The 16,899-nt window shown below is 40.2% G+C and overlaps 1 protein-coding gene across 1 annotated transcript in view; it reads right to left on the bottom strand.

The window, feature by feature from the left end:
- Positions 1-16,899, bottom strand: part of KLHL6 (kelch like family member 6) — a 42,581-nt gene that overhangs the window by 4,012 nt on the left and 21,670 nt on the right. Inside the window, exons 4-7 of the mRNA XM_042457320.1 lie at positions 14,464-14,913; positions 9,880-10,117; positions 8,314-8,516; positions 2,551-2,764 (exon numbers count right to left, since the gene is read on the bottom strand). Coding sequence (XP_042313254.1) covers positions 2,551-2,764; positions 8,314-8,516; positions 9,880-10,117; positions 14,464-14,913 — 1,105 coding nt within the window. The remainder of the gene's footprint in view (positions 1-2,550; positions 2,765-8,313; positions 8,517-9,879; positions 10,118-14,463; positions 14,914-16,899) is intronic.

Here is a 16,899-nt window from a genome sequence, read left to right as displayed (position 1 = left end):
TCGAACCGCCCAGTGCTGAAGTCCCCCAGTTCAAGACTCATCTGATAATGGCCAAAGAAAGGTGAGCCCATTAGTCTGAAGCAAATTACTGATGGATAATGTAATAGTAATAAAATTTATTTGGTCTTTGACCAGTATAGCCGATGTATAATGTACAGAGAAGTTAGGAGAAAGGGGTTAATGTGTTTAAATGATTATTAATAAGCTAAACATTCCACTACTAACTGCATTGAAAAGAGATTTTTTTGACGGTTAAATTGAAATTAAAATGCCATTAAAGTTTATGTTAACAACTTGTACTAAAACCACTACAGAATGAAGCTGGAAAATTATTTTACTTCCCCCACCTCCATCCCTATTCATATCTTGAATTTGTGAAAGGAGGGAATGGCTGCATGAATTTTTGTAAAACCCCATTTCTCATTCATCTCGCAATAGCCCTTTTACTTGCTTTCCCTTTCTCTATCCCACTGATTTCCACATTGATCCCAGAAAAGGTCCCTAGTTAAGAGTTTCAAGAGGTAATTCCTATCATGGATAAGGTGCCTTTATGCAGTGTTCAGTTTACAGTGTACAGGAAGGCTAACTGAATGCAAAGACCATCAATCTCTCTTACAAGCTGGCCCTCCTGGGATCCCAGTTCAGACCACTGGACTTCCTCAAATGGTCACAACACCCTTCTGATGGCACCATCATTTTCTGTCTTTCCCATTTTTCAACAGTGTTTTTCCTCGACTAAAAGGCTGAAACTTTTTCCTTAGGCTAAGAGGTTTAAGCTAAAATATGCTGGCATTTTTGGTCCCATCCTTTTTTTCCCCTTTGGCCCCACTCACCATTGGAATGTGGTCCCTAAGTACTACTCTAAAATTTACTTGGACACTCAAGCTGAAAGTGGTTATCTGCCTTTGTTTTAAATTGTGGCTCGTTTTGGCAGACCTTGTTGTTGTTAAGGCCTTTCAAGCTGACTTCAACTTATGGTGACCCTATGGTAGGTTTTTCTTGGCAGAGGTAGTTTGCCACTACCTCCCTCTAATGCTGAAAAGAGTGCAATTTGCCCAAGGTTGCTTAATTGGTTTTCATGGCTAAGCAGGGATTTGAAACCTGGTCTCCTGAAGTCCTAGGGTAACACAAAACACTACACCACTCCAGCTCCTTCTGCAGGAGAACATGTTATTATAAAAAGGTACATCATCATATAATTTTTTATCGTTATTTTAAAAACATGTCAGTGAATGTTGACAAAATGTGATGGTCAAGAATCTCACAGCTCTTGACTTAATATAGCTCTCCTGTCTTGAATTTCAAAATTCATCCAAAATTATCTACATTTGTATGTGAATATGAGCTTACCAAATTTTGGACACCTCTATAATAACATGTATCCATAAAGGCATCATAAGATCATAACAACATAAGAAGGGCAATATCAAATCAGACCAAAGGCCTATCTAGAACAGCATCTTGTTCCTTCAGTGGGGAGCCAATTGCCTCTGGGAAGAAGCCCACAAGAAGGACAGAAAGGCAAGAGCTCCTCCCAATCATGCTCTCCAGCAAGTGATATACTGTACAGACACACACTGTTTCAAGTACTGGGAAGAGCATGTATCCATCATGATTAGTAGTCAGTGATAGCCCCATCCCACCCACTCCCAATTTAACCAATTTAACCAATTCCATTTAAAAAATGTCCCAGTTGATGGTTGGCAATACATTTTGTGCTAGAATATTCCACAGTTAAGTATTATAATGCTTGTTATTATACAATAACCTGATATTCACCCATTTGTAAGAGAGCCCATTCACCACCTAGTACCCATGATGACTGCCAGTAGCATATTGCCAGCACCAGTGTGTGCCAACTGCTGTTATAAGAATTCCTCTCATGTGCACACACTTGGAAAGTGTAAGTTACCCTTTTTTAAACAGTATTCCCAGTGATGGTCCCTCACCACAAAATGCAATTTAATTTTATAGACTGGCACTAAGGAGCCTGGGGCCTTCCAGAGGTTGCCAGACTCCAGTTCCCATCAGCTCCCACATAAGAAATTTTCAGATTGGGAAAAAAAGCTGGGAATAAAAGGCATACTCCCGACATAATCACACAATCGTGCTGAAGATTTTCAAAAACATCACGCTCATCCAGGCCTTATCCAATAAAGATCCAGGAATGCTCCAGCAACAAACCATTTACTCACGGCTTTTTCCCCTGTCTGAAAATCTCCATGGAGTTTGCCTAATAATAGGGGCAAGGGGAGCAGTAGTGCATCAACACTGGAAGGGTGACAGGTTCCTCAGCCCTGGTGTGCAAGAAGCAATTCTTTATTAAATCACTTCATGATTTAAGGTCTTTAAGCAGAGGCTAAATGGCCATCTGCTGGGGATGCTTTGATTTGGATTTCCTGCATGGCAGGGGGTTGGACTGGATGGCCCTTGCGGTCTCTTCCAACTCTATGATTCTATGATTCTATGATCCTTCAAGGAAAATTCTAGTGCTACAGTTCAAGGCAGAGAAAAATTATATTTGTACTGGAGAATGAATGTTTTACTTACCGACAACGTAGATATGGTCATGAAAACTTGTAGCATTGACACATTTTGCTTCAACAGGCATGGGGGCTTTTAAGCTCCAGTTGTTCATTGCTGGGTCATAACACTGTGTTTTATCAGTGGCCAGTTTCCCATTGGGTCCTCCTCCAATCACATAGAGTTTCCTCTTGTAGCTGGCTGCCCCAAATGAGCTCACGCTGATCGTGAGAGGAGCTGCCTATATTAATTCCAAGCAAAACAAAATCATGGAACATAGCTCATGATTAATCTTTATTTCCTACACTGTGTATGTACACGTGTCTGTGTAACAGCCCCCTGTTTATGTCACTCTGAATGAATGTACACAGAGAGCAGGCTGGGAAGAAATAATCAGAAGACAAAGGAAAGCAATGGGATACTCAACTGAATTTAAGACGGAGGTAAAAAGGTTAAGATAGAGAATTGGTTCACCAGCAAGATTACAATTACTGAGTATTTGAGAGAAATGATGAGAACTCAGGCCAGGGTCTTATGGTTAATGTATATGTAATGTTAAATGCATCCTATGCAATGTAGGATCACTTTTAAAACTTCAAGTAAGCCCATGTAGCCCAAATCAGATCAGGAACATTACAGGAAAATGCACAAGATTTAAACCTCTCCTTCTGTTCAGTTTTTATTTCAAATCCTCTCCATGGGCTAGAAAATGGTGGTGAGAGGCTTTCAGTGGCACATAGGGGAATTCTCCTCATTTTATGGCTCACATGGTGTGTTTGTCCAAAATAACTTGTGGGGAGATAAAGTGTCTGCACTTGCACAGAACTGTCCTGATCTGAATTAGGCCACTCATACTAGCTGAAGGTAAAAAGAAACTGATGCTAAACTACAATAGGTATTAAAGCAGGGTGTCGTTTAGCTCTCAGTAAAATCAGAAGAGAAGAATGTTTTCAATATTAAGAAGCAAATGCCCTCAAGACATATTTTTTTGCACAGCTAAAAAACCCGGCTTACCTTTCTCAGTTTGAATCCTCTTATGGGATGCAGCCAGGTCTTATCACTCGCATTTAGCCACCGATGCTGTCTCCTGCCTAAAACCCTCCTAAACCCCGGTTCCCAACCATGCTCAACAGGCTGATTTGCAAACTGGGAAGCTCCCAGCTCTTCAAATCAGCCAGTTGAGCACAGCTGGGAGCTGAGATTTAGGCGGGGTTTAGGTGGGAGGTGGCATTGGTGTCAAAATGCAAGCAATAATTACCAGCTCTAGTTCTTCGCCATAATACATACCATAGAACTGTGCAGTGCGATAGGACCTTGGGTGATATCATCTATCTTAATAACTATGATAGGATAGGCCAAGAATTAGCTAATGGTACAAGAGCATTCAGTGATGAAGTAGATTTGAAGATGGACTACCCTTCATTCCAGACCAAGAATTCACTAATGAGATTATCAGGCTGGGGAAAAAGCCAAGAGTCAAAGGCATACTCCAGGAAAAATCACAAATCATTCATGGAAAAGTCCTGAGAATGGTTTGTTGGGTTAAGTCCTGAATGGTTTGTTGGGTTAAGTCCTGAAAATCTTCAGCACAATTACATGACTTTGCCAGGAGTATACCTTTTTCTTCCCCGATTTTTCCTCGTCTCATAATCGCCTATGCCACACTGTTTATGAAAATGCTCTCTCTATTATTAAGCTTGAGTGGGTGCAGAGTAGATCACTGAAGGGCAACAATGTGACAATAATGTGACAGCAATGTGAACGTAAATATGACAACATTCACACAATTAATTAAGGAAGTCTGATTGGAAATAGATCCACTACCAAGGGCAAAGGGTTAAAGAATCTACTTGTTTCACCAGAGTCCCAATCTGGATAGGCCTCCAAGCATTTAGTTTTTATAGTTGAAGAAGCATCATTCACACAGTTTAGTGGACATAATATGAAGAGTGAATTGACAAAAATAGAAGCAATTGTTCAAGAAAAAAAGAGCAGAATCTTGTCAATATTCAAGTAGTGGTTGATGCCATGGGAATAAATTCCTCTGCAGAACACAAAAGTAAAGGGGAATGTAAACAAGTGAAGGGGAAAGACCTAAAATAGAATCCTAGAGAAGATTTCTTAAGATGAGGAAAGAGAACATTTTCTTAGAGAAGAAAATGATGTGTTTTAAATGAAAGGTGAGTTTTTCATCAAATATCTATATTTCTCTCAGTTTTAATTGAGACGCACACACCAGTTTGTACCATGGGCTATTAATCATCAGAGGTGACAAGGCACTATTAAGTATACTGTGTTCTTTCTGCAATCCTGGTCCAGGGATTTAATGCTCAGTTGACAGTATGATAAACAGTACCTGGAATTGAAAGTACAATACAACACAAGAGATTTTCAGATGGAGAAAAAAAATTGGGAGTAAAATCGTGCAATCGTACTGAAGATTTTCAGACACATTGCACTCATCCAGGACTTATCTGGTGAAGATCCAGGAGTGCTCCAACAACAAACCATTTATTCACAGCTTTTTCCCCCTGTCTGAAAATCTCCACTGAGTGGCAGTATGAAGACACACCCAACTAAAGGTGGTGGCAGGTTTGGGTGTGCAACGCCAGTACCCTGGTGAGAACAAACTGTGATACCCAGAAAAGGATCTGAAGCTGAATGTAAAGTTCAAAAGGGGGGAAATTTAATTTAAAGGACAAAAATAAAGAGTTTTCTCCTCCCCAGCTCTAAATAAAAGATACTTTACAGTTCAGCAATCTTCTGGATGTCATCTTTCTGGGTCTGATGTTAGTTTGCTCTCCTCACTCAATAGAGCTGGTGCAGGGTCTTTCAGCTCCTGAATTCCTCTATTTTCTTGCTGATGGTAACTAATTTGGCTGAGTTGTAAGAAATGCCCTTTCCGGCTGTCTGGGCCTGCTTGCTCTCAGCAAGGTCTGCTCCCCAACTAAAAACCTCTAGCTACAGCAGAGCATGTTGGGAAAGGGCAAACCAAACCTGGAAATAATGCAGGGGAAACCTACAGCTCCTCCCACAAACTAATATAGTACAATGAACTTTTCTACACTAAAACAATCTAAGGCCTGAACCAATGTGAAAGAAAATGCAGGGGAAAGTTAATCAGTCCTGGCAGGACATCACAGGCAGGGAGTGACTTTTTGTCCCTCCATATTTTGGGGAACAGTCCACTATCACTGGCCTTACTGAGGTGGATTTATATGAGTTGTAGACCATAAAATGTGGCTCCCTAAATACACACACACACACACACACAGGCATATATATATACAAAAGAAAGAAATACTTTTATAATATGATTTTTAGAAAATATGATCCATTTTCACCTTAATTTTCTATTCTGATAAAAATATATATTTCAAGGAATCATAGGGATGCTAGATAAACTCAACTAAGATGTAATGTCTGTGATGTAAGGTACCTTTAACATACAGCCCTTAGTCATATCAGCTGTAGTGTATATATACTATTAAGAGGGTTGGAGAGGGTTTGATTGTTCTCTCTTCCTCATCTCACTCTCCTGGGACTGGCTGTGCTCAGTAGCCTAAGGATGAATAAACTTACTGCTCCTACATGAAGATTGGACTCTGTGTGGATTCTTATAAGATTGGATTCCAACAGCAGACATCACATGTCCAGAAATAATAAGTCTACCTGATAAAACTGCAAAAACTGTAATTTGTAGGCTTAAGTCTGTGTTTGCTCGCCATGGAATACCAAGAATAGTGGTGAGTGATAACATGCCATTTGCTAGTCAAGAATTTAAAACATTTGCTAAGAATGGGGGTTTTGAACAATGCTTTAGTAGCCCAGGATATGCACAATCTAATGGTATGGCAGAACGAGCAATTCAGTCTATCAAACAGCTTATGAACAAAGTAAAGAAGGCGGGTGGGGATTACATCTAGCATTGTTGGAATATCGCAATACACCAGCACAGGTTGTCAATTCGCCCGCACAAATGTTGATGGGCAGGATGTTGGAGAAGTAAACTCCATAACAACTGGTTTATTATGCCCTAAGATTCCTATTAATGTGCATCAGGATCTACAAAGAGTTCAACAAAGACAAAAACATTTTTATGATCGAACAGCTAGATCACTTCAACCTTTACAAGAGGGAGATGCAGTTTGGATGCAATCTAATGACCACAAGGAAAGATGGCTTCCTGCCACAGTGATAGAAAGATGTAAACAACCACGGTCATACCAAATAAAGACTCTTAATGAGGATATACGGCGTAATAGACGCCAATTAAGAAAACGGATGCCAGAAATTATCAGAGACAGAAGTGTAAGACCAGATGCATAACCAATGGATATGGTGGGAACCATTATTCTGAGAATAATGATGAGGTGGAAACATCAACAACAGATAGGCAACCAACATAAATAACATCATATGGTAGACCAGTGTTTAGGCCAGAGAGATAACTCCTGAAAATGCACCTTGGCCCTAAGGTGGCTTTTTATGATTTGTGTAAGTTAGGTCAATGAGAAATAGTATTTCTTGTATTAGGTTTCTACTTATGTTTTTAAAATTCTGTATACAAGGTATTATTTCTAAAGTGTATAATTGTTTTTATATTCCATGAAAGGGAGATGTGATGTAAGGTACCTTTAAGATACAGCCCTTAGTCATATCAGCTGTAGTGTATATATACTATTAAGAGGGTTGGAGAGGGTTTGATTGTTCTCTCTTCCCATCTCACTCTCCTGGGACTGGCTTGGCTCAGTAGCCTAAGGAAGATATACTTACTGCCCTACATGAAGATTGGACTCTGTGGTATTCTTATAAGATTGGATTCCAACAGCAGACATCACAATGTCTGAATGTCTTCAATGATAATATCACATTGCAGACAAAAGGGATAATTCAGTCTGTGTGCAGTTAGAAACTAAACCAAATTTAAACACGCAAATCAGTAACAAAAAAACTTGAATATATAAGCAAACCATGTGGTATCTGTGTTGACTACTTAATTATGAAGAATATTAGGGATAGAGAAACTTTAAGAATGCAGCAGAATTTATTTTGCTTTTCACTAGGCCCTAGTGCAAACTAGAACTTAGTGGAAAAGACACACAATTAATGAATACAGAACCCTGGAATTTGTTTTGAACTTGCTTCTGTGCAAAAACTTATTACCTCCTCATCTATGCAACACTTCTTAATTTCAACAGTATAATTCAGGACGTGAAGTTATTTTTGTTGTTGCATTTGAGAGTTAGAAAAACCTAGCAAATCTTCCACAAACACCAAATAACCACTATAACCAGATCTACCTTCTCACACACACCCTGAAGTATTATGGATCTAATTAGTGAAATAACATTGCTTTTTACAATGCAATCCAACACACATTCTACCATAAGCAAACCCTATGGAGTTCAATGAGGAAGAATACATATGCTAGTAGAGCCTGCAACAGTTTTGCTTTGCCCGAGTCTACTAAGAAGGGCAAGATTCTGTCTCCTATCATCTCACTGTTGCTAAACTGAGTGCAAATTATTTTGCACTGTGAACTCAGTTTGTAGCAACTAATACGCCAATGAAAAGAATGAAAGTAGAAGAGAGAGAAACAGGACTTTTAAAGCAGCAAAAAGTGGGATGACAGAGAATTTCCTTTTCAAATCAGGGTAGTTGGAGGGTATGAATTCTATGTCATTTGAAAACATTATTTGCCTATCGGTTAAACCCTGATAGTATAATATCTTTACTTTAGTGTTTTTTTCTTGTTTCACTACTACTGAAAGTACATCTGAACTTTACCTCTGACCAACAGTTGTGAAAAGAATCATAAGTCTCCACACTGCTGATTCGCTGTATACCATCAAAACCACCAAGCACATATACTTTGCCACCCAAGACGGCCATTTTGTGTCTCCATCTTCCAACTTTCAAATATTCAATCTGGATCCATTTGTTTGATGGATGAATTATATTCCAAACTTCATGCTGTGTCTCTTTTCCTCCTCACAATAAGTGGAATATACCAAACTCGAGAAAGTTTCCTAGGATCTTGCACATCCAGACCAAAAATATTAAAAGTATCATCCTCCAAAATTTATGTCTGTCTAGCGGCTAGCCCATGAACCTCACTACAACCCAAAGATTCTCTCAACTACTGTTCTTTCAGTTAACCCTCAGGGTTGCAAGGCAAGCAGGGCAAAATGTTAATCTGAAAAAGTACTCAGGGGTGTAGCTATGAGAAAGGGGGGCAAAATGAGGACATTGCCACCTCATCTAAAAATCTGACCCACCAAATGAATATTACCTTCGGCCTGTTACAGACAGCCAAAATAAAGCGGCTTCGAGTCACAGTGGAGGTATGGTGTTTTCAATGATGCATGCGTCCTAAAGGTCCTGAAGTCGCACCAAAGCCACGCTCCAGCCCTAAGAGACTGAAGCATGGCTTTAGTGTGTGGCTTTCGGACTCTAGGACTCATGCATCATGAAACAACCATGCCTCAAGCTGTGACTCGAAGCAGCTTTATTTTGGCTGTTCACACCCAGAATATTATATTTGTTGTGTTCACATTGTCTTGGGAATTGTACTTTTCCTTTGAATGCCTAAGTTGTTATTTCAAAATGTTCAAATGAGGTTTTAATTAATGAAATGCTAGAAATATGGGAACTGAAGGAAAATTTCATTAGTGAGGCAGAATTCTTATTTGGGAGGGCAATGTCCATATTTTGCCCTCCCCACAATAGCTATACCTCTAGCACTGATACAAATCAAAAGATGCTAAGAAGCCCATTCTCCCAAAATGGTGACCAAGAAATTGACTAATCACCTCTCCAGAACATCTAGAACAGAAGCTGGCAACTGCAAAGGGTGTGGAAATGCCCACATATGGTGGCACTGCCTGAAAATAATTTAAAACTGAAATCAAAGGTTTTACTTTTCATTTGCATGTTTTGAAGTTTCCCCACTTTGAGGAGAGGGGCTACTTAAGTGAATGGAAATCTACCCATTTGTGATGATTTCTTTTTATGGGGAGTATGAGGGCTTGAGGTGGGGAAGGAAGGATATAAAAGGCCCCTTAGAAATGCATGTTATTCAGTGGGACTCATACAGTCCACAGTCCACATTTTTCCATTCCTGCTCAAGGGGATACTACTGGATGTTCATGACCGTTTTCAGGTATTGTGCTAATTTTACATAGGAATTTTGATTTAGATCTTTTCTTTTCAAAACCAGAACTGACCCTTCTTCCAGTATCCTGGAGAGAGAATGGCGCCACCTCTTGACTCCTGGAAATTTTCCACACCTGCCATAAAGTATGCTGCAATTCCTTCTTAATTCTTTCCCATGAACATTGTTGTGTTCCTTACCTGATATGTAGAGTTCATTTTTTAATGTAACACAAGCAAATTCCACCCATTTTTTATTTTCGCTCTCTATTTCTTGTTCTGTGTTTGGCAGTTTTGCTACTTCCAGACGACTACGCCTTAGAGGATCAAGGCAAGTTACTTCTGATACAAATCTTTCATCCTTTGTGCAGCCACCTATGATCATAAAGACCTCTGACTGGAATTCATGCATCCTGGGCTTTGTTCTTTCTGAAATTATCTAAAGGAAAGCAAGAGTTTATACAGATCTGTAAGTTCTGACATTCTTTTAAAAGTCCATCTTCCCTTCCAGTAAATTACTCCCTTAAACCTTCAAGAAATTCTGTACACTTTAAGAGTGCCTGCACACATTCAGACTTCAGTTATAGTTTCTCAAAAGAATGCATTCAAAATGTGAATGTATCATAAAACTACCACACTCAGCTTTGTAAAGCTCAAGGGGAAAAACAGACTAAAAAGGAAAATATAGTTGTTTGATACCTTGAAGGATATGTTTGTATAGTCACGCTTAAACAAACTCATCTTCGCCCCTAGGGATTATGCCAGATATCAGACTGCATACCCTCCAGCATTTCACAGATGAAAACAGGGACACTTGTGGCTTGGCAACAAGAGGGCAAATGTTATTAATGAATAAGAACATTCATGGCTACTATTTTAAGCAAAGAAACTGTAGAATTTATGTCTTTAGTTTAGGAAGGACAAGATTCCTCCCCCTCCTCTCTCCCCTGTGAATTAATTGAGTTGGCCAGCTTTTCCACTTTGAACTGTTTGCAGCAACTAAAGCAAGCTGAGGACAAAGGTGGAAAGTGGCAGGAGGAGACAGAAACAGAGACATGTTAAAAGCAGCTGAACTGTGGGAAAGTACTGTAAAGGATTAATTGAGATTAATTCTGCCAAACCGGGTCAGTTGGAGGGTATGAACAGGCTGCTCATTAACTTTCTATTTGGGGGAAAAATGGTCAAAGAGGCAGCTGGCCATTTAGCTCCAGATAGTCTCTTGGGTGACACTGATTATCTACACCAGGGCTTTTCAAGTTTTGATCATTCTAGATCAGGCATCAAAGGAGTAGAATTCAAAGACATAGCTGTTTTAGTTTGTAGAATCAGTATATAGAGAGATCTTGTAGCAGCTTTGAGACTAACTGAAAGAAAGAAGTTGACAGCATGAGCTTTCATAAACTAAAGTCTACTTCCTCAGATGCATTAGGGGATGTAGACTTTAGTCCACGAAAGCTCATGCTGCCAGCTTCTTTCTTTTAGTTTGTCTCAAAGATGCTACAAGATCTCTCTATTATATCAGGAGTGGGTGACTTGTTGGGGATCAGGATAGTGCATTAGCCCTCCAAGAGAATGCAGAGGGCCATACCCATTGCACTCTCACAAAAATATCAAAATTTGTAGCAGGCATGGGGCAATTTCACCCCTGAGCCATTTTAAGTACATGAGATGCTTTTGTACAATATTAAATGACAGAAGTCCATTTTCAGTTCAATTCCTGTTAGAAAAAAGGCCTCTGCTGGGCCTGAAATGGAGGCAAAAAATGACAAAATTGTCCTCCCAACCCCTAGAAGGATTTGGGAGCAAAGATTCCTTTATTAAAGGGGGAAAACAGGGATCCATATGCAGCCCACTGCTGCTCTTGATGTTTGGAGACTTCAACTCTCAGAAATATCAGCTAGTGTGGGTAATGGGCAGAAATTATGTGAGTTAAAATCTAGAAATCTGAAGGGAAGATTGAGAATCACTGTTTTAAACTCATCTGTTTCCAGCCTAATTGTACACTAAAACAGTCAGTTGTCATGCTCTTTGTTGCTCAAAAGCAGGCTGAGTACTCTTCTGTAAATTTTCCTGGTCCTTGAAGCAGCTTTTGTACAAATTACTGGGGCTGGGTCCAGAGCACTTCATTCTGACAGTTTCACCCCTGTCTGGCAGATCATTTTCAGAAGGTGGTGCTAGGGAGCGATGGCTTCTGTGCCAAATGAAGTGGTTAATTCATTTCAGGTTTTAGGTCAGCTCTAAAAGAAGCACATTTTTAGTTCCTCAAGTAAGTTCAGTACCTTGGATGCCGAAATACCTTAAAATTCAGACTAAAACACAAAGCGGATTATCTGCCCCACTGACATTGGAACCACCAGCTGCCAATGGTGCTGGAAAACTACCGTACATACTTTTCTGCACCTGACCTTACATTGTATGGTTTTACAAGCTTCTGTGTTATTCCCCACATTATTTATGAAAATGACACCCAGCTTTGTTTCTGCTTTTTATTTGAGACAGTACAGTTTCTGAGTCAATGTTTCGATTCTGAAATGATTTCTTTGTATAATTGACTATTAAAGCCAACTCAATAAAATTATTAGTATTGGCATGATATAAAATTAGTATTTATTTATTTACACCTTATTGTATGTTTATATAGGGTTGTGACTTTCTCTTCCTTCAAAGATTGTTCTTTGTACTCTAATTCTTCACAATATTTTTGACATTTACAATCAATTTCATATTATAATGATTCCAGAATTTTACTTTTTCCAGTATCAGCTTCCAGATCTAAACTACAAGTATCATACACCTTTCTTTCTCCAGATCTGTACTTAAAAGATGATCAAGGAGAGAGGGTATTGGCAATGGTCAAATTCCCATTTACTGACATTAAACACTTTTATAACTGAAAACTGATAATAGATTAGGAATAGGGAAAACTGTAAGAAATTGTCTTGTGAAATGTTAGATTGACTAGCTTTATTATGGCATAAGTTTTTTGTAGACTAGGGTCCACTTTGCAACATGAATGAAGTGTTATCCACAGTAGTGTACACATATTTCATACCTTCCAACACTTCACAGATGAAAACAGGAATATGTGTGGACAAGCAACACCAAAGTGTAGTCAAAATGGGAAAAATTATAAATGAGGAAGAACAAGAAGCTAGGAGAGACTGTAGCAGTTTGAAGATGCCTGAGCCTACTGGGAATTGCAAGACTCCATCCCTTCCTGTCCTCTTCCTCCACTGAGTTGAGTACTGTGCAAACTACTTTGCACTTTGAAATCATTTTGCAGCCAAAGGGAAAGGGAGAAAGTGGGAGGAGGAAAGAGAAAGTGAGTTATTCTTTAAAGCAATGAGACAGTGAGACAAGAGAGGATTAATTGGGACTGTTCCTGCCAAATCAGGACAGTTGGCAGATATGATATCTATGTGTTCATTTAACCATATCTTGTTATCTATTTTAGTTTAACACTTGAGGCAAGGAGTATGCTAACCCTGCCCCTTCCTTCCACTGATATTGAAAGTGAAAATTCCATGCATAGAGAAGTCTCTCCAAGAACTCTTTCACACTGCAAAATGATAACACTGTGATTCCACATTAAGTGCCTTGGCTGTATCATATGAAACCCTGGAGTATATAGGCTCAGGACAGACGGGCGTAATAGGGCGCCCTCATAACATGCGAGGGCCGGCGCTTCCAGACACCCCTCACCCCTCGCACGTGACAAGGGCGTCAAAATGGCAGCGCCATGTACAGATGGGCACCACCATTTTGACACAACAGATGCTTAGCGTCCGCACGTCGCAACACCATTGTGACATCGCAAATGCACCATTGGCGCACTGCAGCGTCACAATGGTGCCACAAAAAGAACCTGCTTTTTGCGGGTTCTTTTTGCTGCGTGAGGAAACCGTGCGGTTTGTCCGCTGTAGCTTCCTCACGCAGCAAAACAAGGCACGGGCAGACCGCCCTTTTTGGAAGGTCTGTACCCTGCCATAGTTTCATTAGCCACTGGATCTCTCTGGTTGTGAATTCTAAATCACACCATCACCACCCAAAAAACCTCTGCAATCCCTAGGATTCCATAGGATATTGCCATGAAAGTTAAAGTGGGATCATAATGCTAGAATTTTGTGGTATGAAAGGTCCCCAGATTCTTACTGTCCACACGTGAAAAGCTATTATCGAGGTGGTGAAACTAGTGCATGTCCCTCCTCATGTGTTAAAATAGACAACACAACACTTGAGAGACTGAGGGGGGAAAGGAGACAAATATATGGCTGCATCCACATTACAGCAATAATCCAGGTTGACACCATTTTAACTGCCATGGTTCAATGCCATTTCTGGGATTTGTAATTTGTTGTGGCACCAGAGTTCTGTGACAGAGAAGGTTAATGTCTCATAAAACTACAATTCCAACAATTCCATAGCATTGAACCATGGCTGTTAAAATGGTGGGCAGATGCAGTCTGGGTAAGGATTTTTGTGTTAACACACAGTTATTAACACACAATTAAATAAACAAATGAATAAGTAAATAAATAAATAAAAATGGGAAGGTAGGGGAATAGGAATGGTGAGGCCATACAAGTTTATATCTAGAAGTCTCTCTCTTGGTTTGCTGCAAGAGACTAATAATAATAGGTAATAATACCTCTCTCAATACTGTTACCACAGTTATGGAAGCAACCAAAAGCCATTTGGCTATTAACCTCATAGAATTACTCTCTTGCGATTCTCGATTCCCAGGGCAGGGGGGCTGTTTGTTTTATTTTGCTTTGATTTACTCACCTCGTTCCCTGACAAATGGTACATTCTGGCTTCTTGAAGCAAAGGAAAGACATCAGGGCACTGCCTTATGAGTGGGTCAGCCTCAACAGTCTCTACAAAGTACCAAGGGTCCAAAAGGGGCAGCCGGACACCTTCCAGAACATAAGACAAGAGTGGGAGTCGTTCTGCTTTCTTGTAATGCACCCAGCTTATAACTGTCTCAAACACTTGAGCTTCTTCGGTGACACCAAGGTCATCACTCTTTAGCATACAATGCAAGACATCTGCCGGCAACTCTAAAAACTCATCATAATTCAGTACTTGAGTAAAATTCTGGATAATGTAGCTCTTGACCTGCTGCTTCAGTTTATCAAGTGAATGAGCGTCAGCAAGTCTCAGAATCCCAACACAGTTTTCCGGGTGAAGAGCTTCATTGAGGAAATTGGAACAAGCTTCTACCATCCGCAAAAACTAGAAGCATAAGAGAAAGCACATGCAGTTACTGTGCATACAAGCTCTGTGTTTGTCTGTTGATTTTTCTGCTTTTAAAAAGCCTTAAGGAAGTGAGAAAACAATGGTGCTGATTGGTATAAAAGATGTAATCATCATTTTTATTGTGCAGTGCTATTTTATCTGAACAGGCTTACTCTTGTCCACCTGCTGATGACAAAGAACCTTCCTGTTATATTAAAACCTAATATTGCTGCCCTGAAAGTTTCTACTGGCACAACTCATCTGTAAAGCAAACATAGCATCATATTTTATGATGCTGCAGTATTGTTTTCATACCATGCCTCTGGCACTTGCTGCCTTTCTCATTGAGAAGTTATGGAATATAATGGAATCTTACAATGTGGCCAATAAGGCATGAAGAAAAGCGGAGGAATGTGTGGCCTTCATGACCCTGAAAAAAACTAATCTAATCTTTTGCACAAATGCAGCATTAGCATTAATTCTGTCCCATAAAGAGCATGTCAGAGCTGGTTCTGGTTAGATTGGTGAGAACTGCAAACCCTCCAATATCTCATAAATGAAAACTGGAACACATGGCCAAGTAACACCAATGTGTGGTCAATACAACGAAAGTTATTAATGAGAAAGAACAAACAAACTAGAAGAGGCTGTAGCCATTTGCTTTTGCCAGAACCTACTGAGAAGGGCAAAGTTCTACCCTCCCCTCTCCTCTCCTTGAGTCTGAGCCATCTGAGTGAAAACTACTTTTGCACTTCAAACTCAGAAAATATATCCAGGGTTAGCTGCGTTGGCCATATAGCAAAGTCCAACAACATCCAAAATCCACCAAGCAATGATACCTTTATTGGACCAACCAAAATGCACAATATACATGTTGCAAACTTTCAAAGCTCCACTGGCTCGGCCTACATTCTTTAGCCTGCAAGAGTAACTCTTCCATACCATCTGAACTGAGAACAACAAAATGCAGGCCTATGACTAAGATCTTCATTATTTCCCTTCTGTATGGCTTTTACCACCTTGCCTGATGAAAAAGCCAGTGGAGCTTGCAACATGTATACAGTGGGCCCTTGGTATCCGCCAGGGTTTGACTCTAGGACCCTCCGTGGATAACATCTGTGGGCAACTTGTGGCCCTCTGGATGTTGTTTAACTCCAGCTTGTACGGACCTCAACCAATAGGACCAACAGTCAGGAATGATGGAAGGTGGAGTACAACAATATCCAGGGAGCCTCAGGTTGTTGATTTTAGTATTTAAAAATTGTCACCATGCCTTTCAAGAGAAGGTAGCTTAGCTTCTTCCTTAGCTTCCCTGAATCATTCCTGGGGAGCGGACTTTGCATTCATAGGAAATCTGCTCTCCTTGCAATGATTCAGGGACGCTAGAGGGAGCAACATTTCCATGAAGATTTCCACACTTGCCTGCATCACTGCTAAAATGTCCCTGAAATGTCACTCACAGGTGGAGGAAGCACACGTGTCTGGCACAGGCGCGCTTCCTCGATCGTCAGGGAAACGTCGCTCCCTCCTTAGCCTCCCTGGATCATTCCCGGGGAGCAGATTTCCTATGAATGCTCCCCTTGCGATGATTCAGCAACACTAGAGGGAGTGACATTTCCATGACAATTGAGGAAGTGCACCTGGATTCCAGACATACGCACTTCCTCCACCTTTGAACGACGTTTCAGGTGTGTTTTAGCAGAGATGCAGGCAAGTGTGGAAATCTTCTTTAAGCAGCTTCTAGCCACATTGAAGGTGGGGTGTTTAGATGATGCACAAGGCAAAACCAGGTGGAAAGCAAAATTAAGGGGCTAAAAACTGGAGCAAAAAGAAGCTGGGATGCTCCAACTCATGGCAGAAAATACATTTCATCTCACTATAAACAGCCCAGGGTCAATATGGAACTGTGGCAAGGCAAAAACATGATCATCAATGATGATGATGATGATGATGATGATGATGATGATGATGATGATGATGATG

The sequence above is a fragment of the Sceloporus undulatus genome, chromosome 3, assembly GCF_019175285.1.
Source record: "Sceloporus undulatus isolate JIND9_A2432 ecotype Alabama chromosome 3, SceUnd_v1.1, whole genome shotgun sequence".
NCBI lineage: Eukaryota > Metazoa > Chordata > Lepidosauria > Squamata > Phrynosomatidae > Sceloporus > Sceloporus undulatus.
This window is presented reverse-complemented; position numbering and strand designations above follow the sequence as displayed.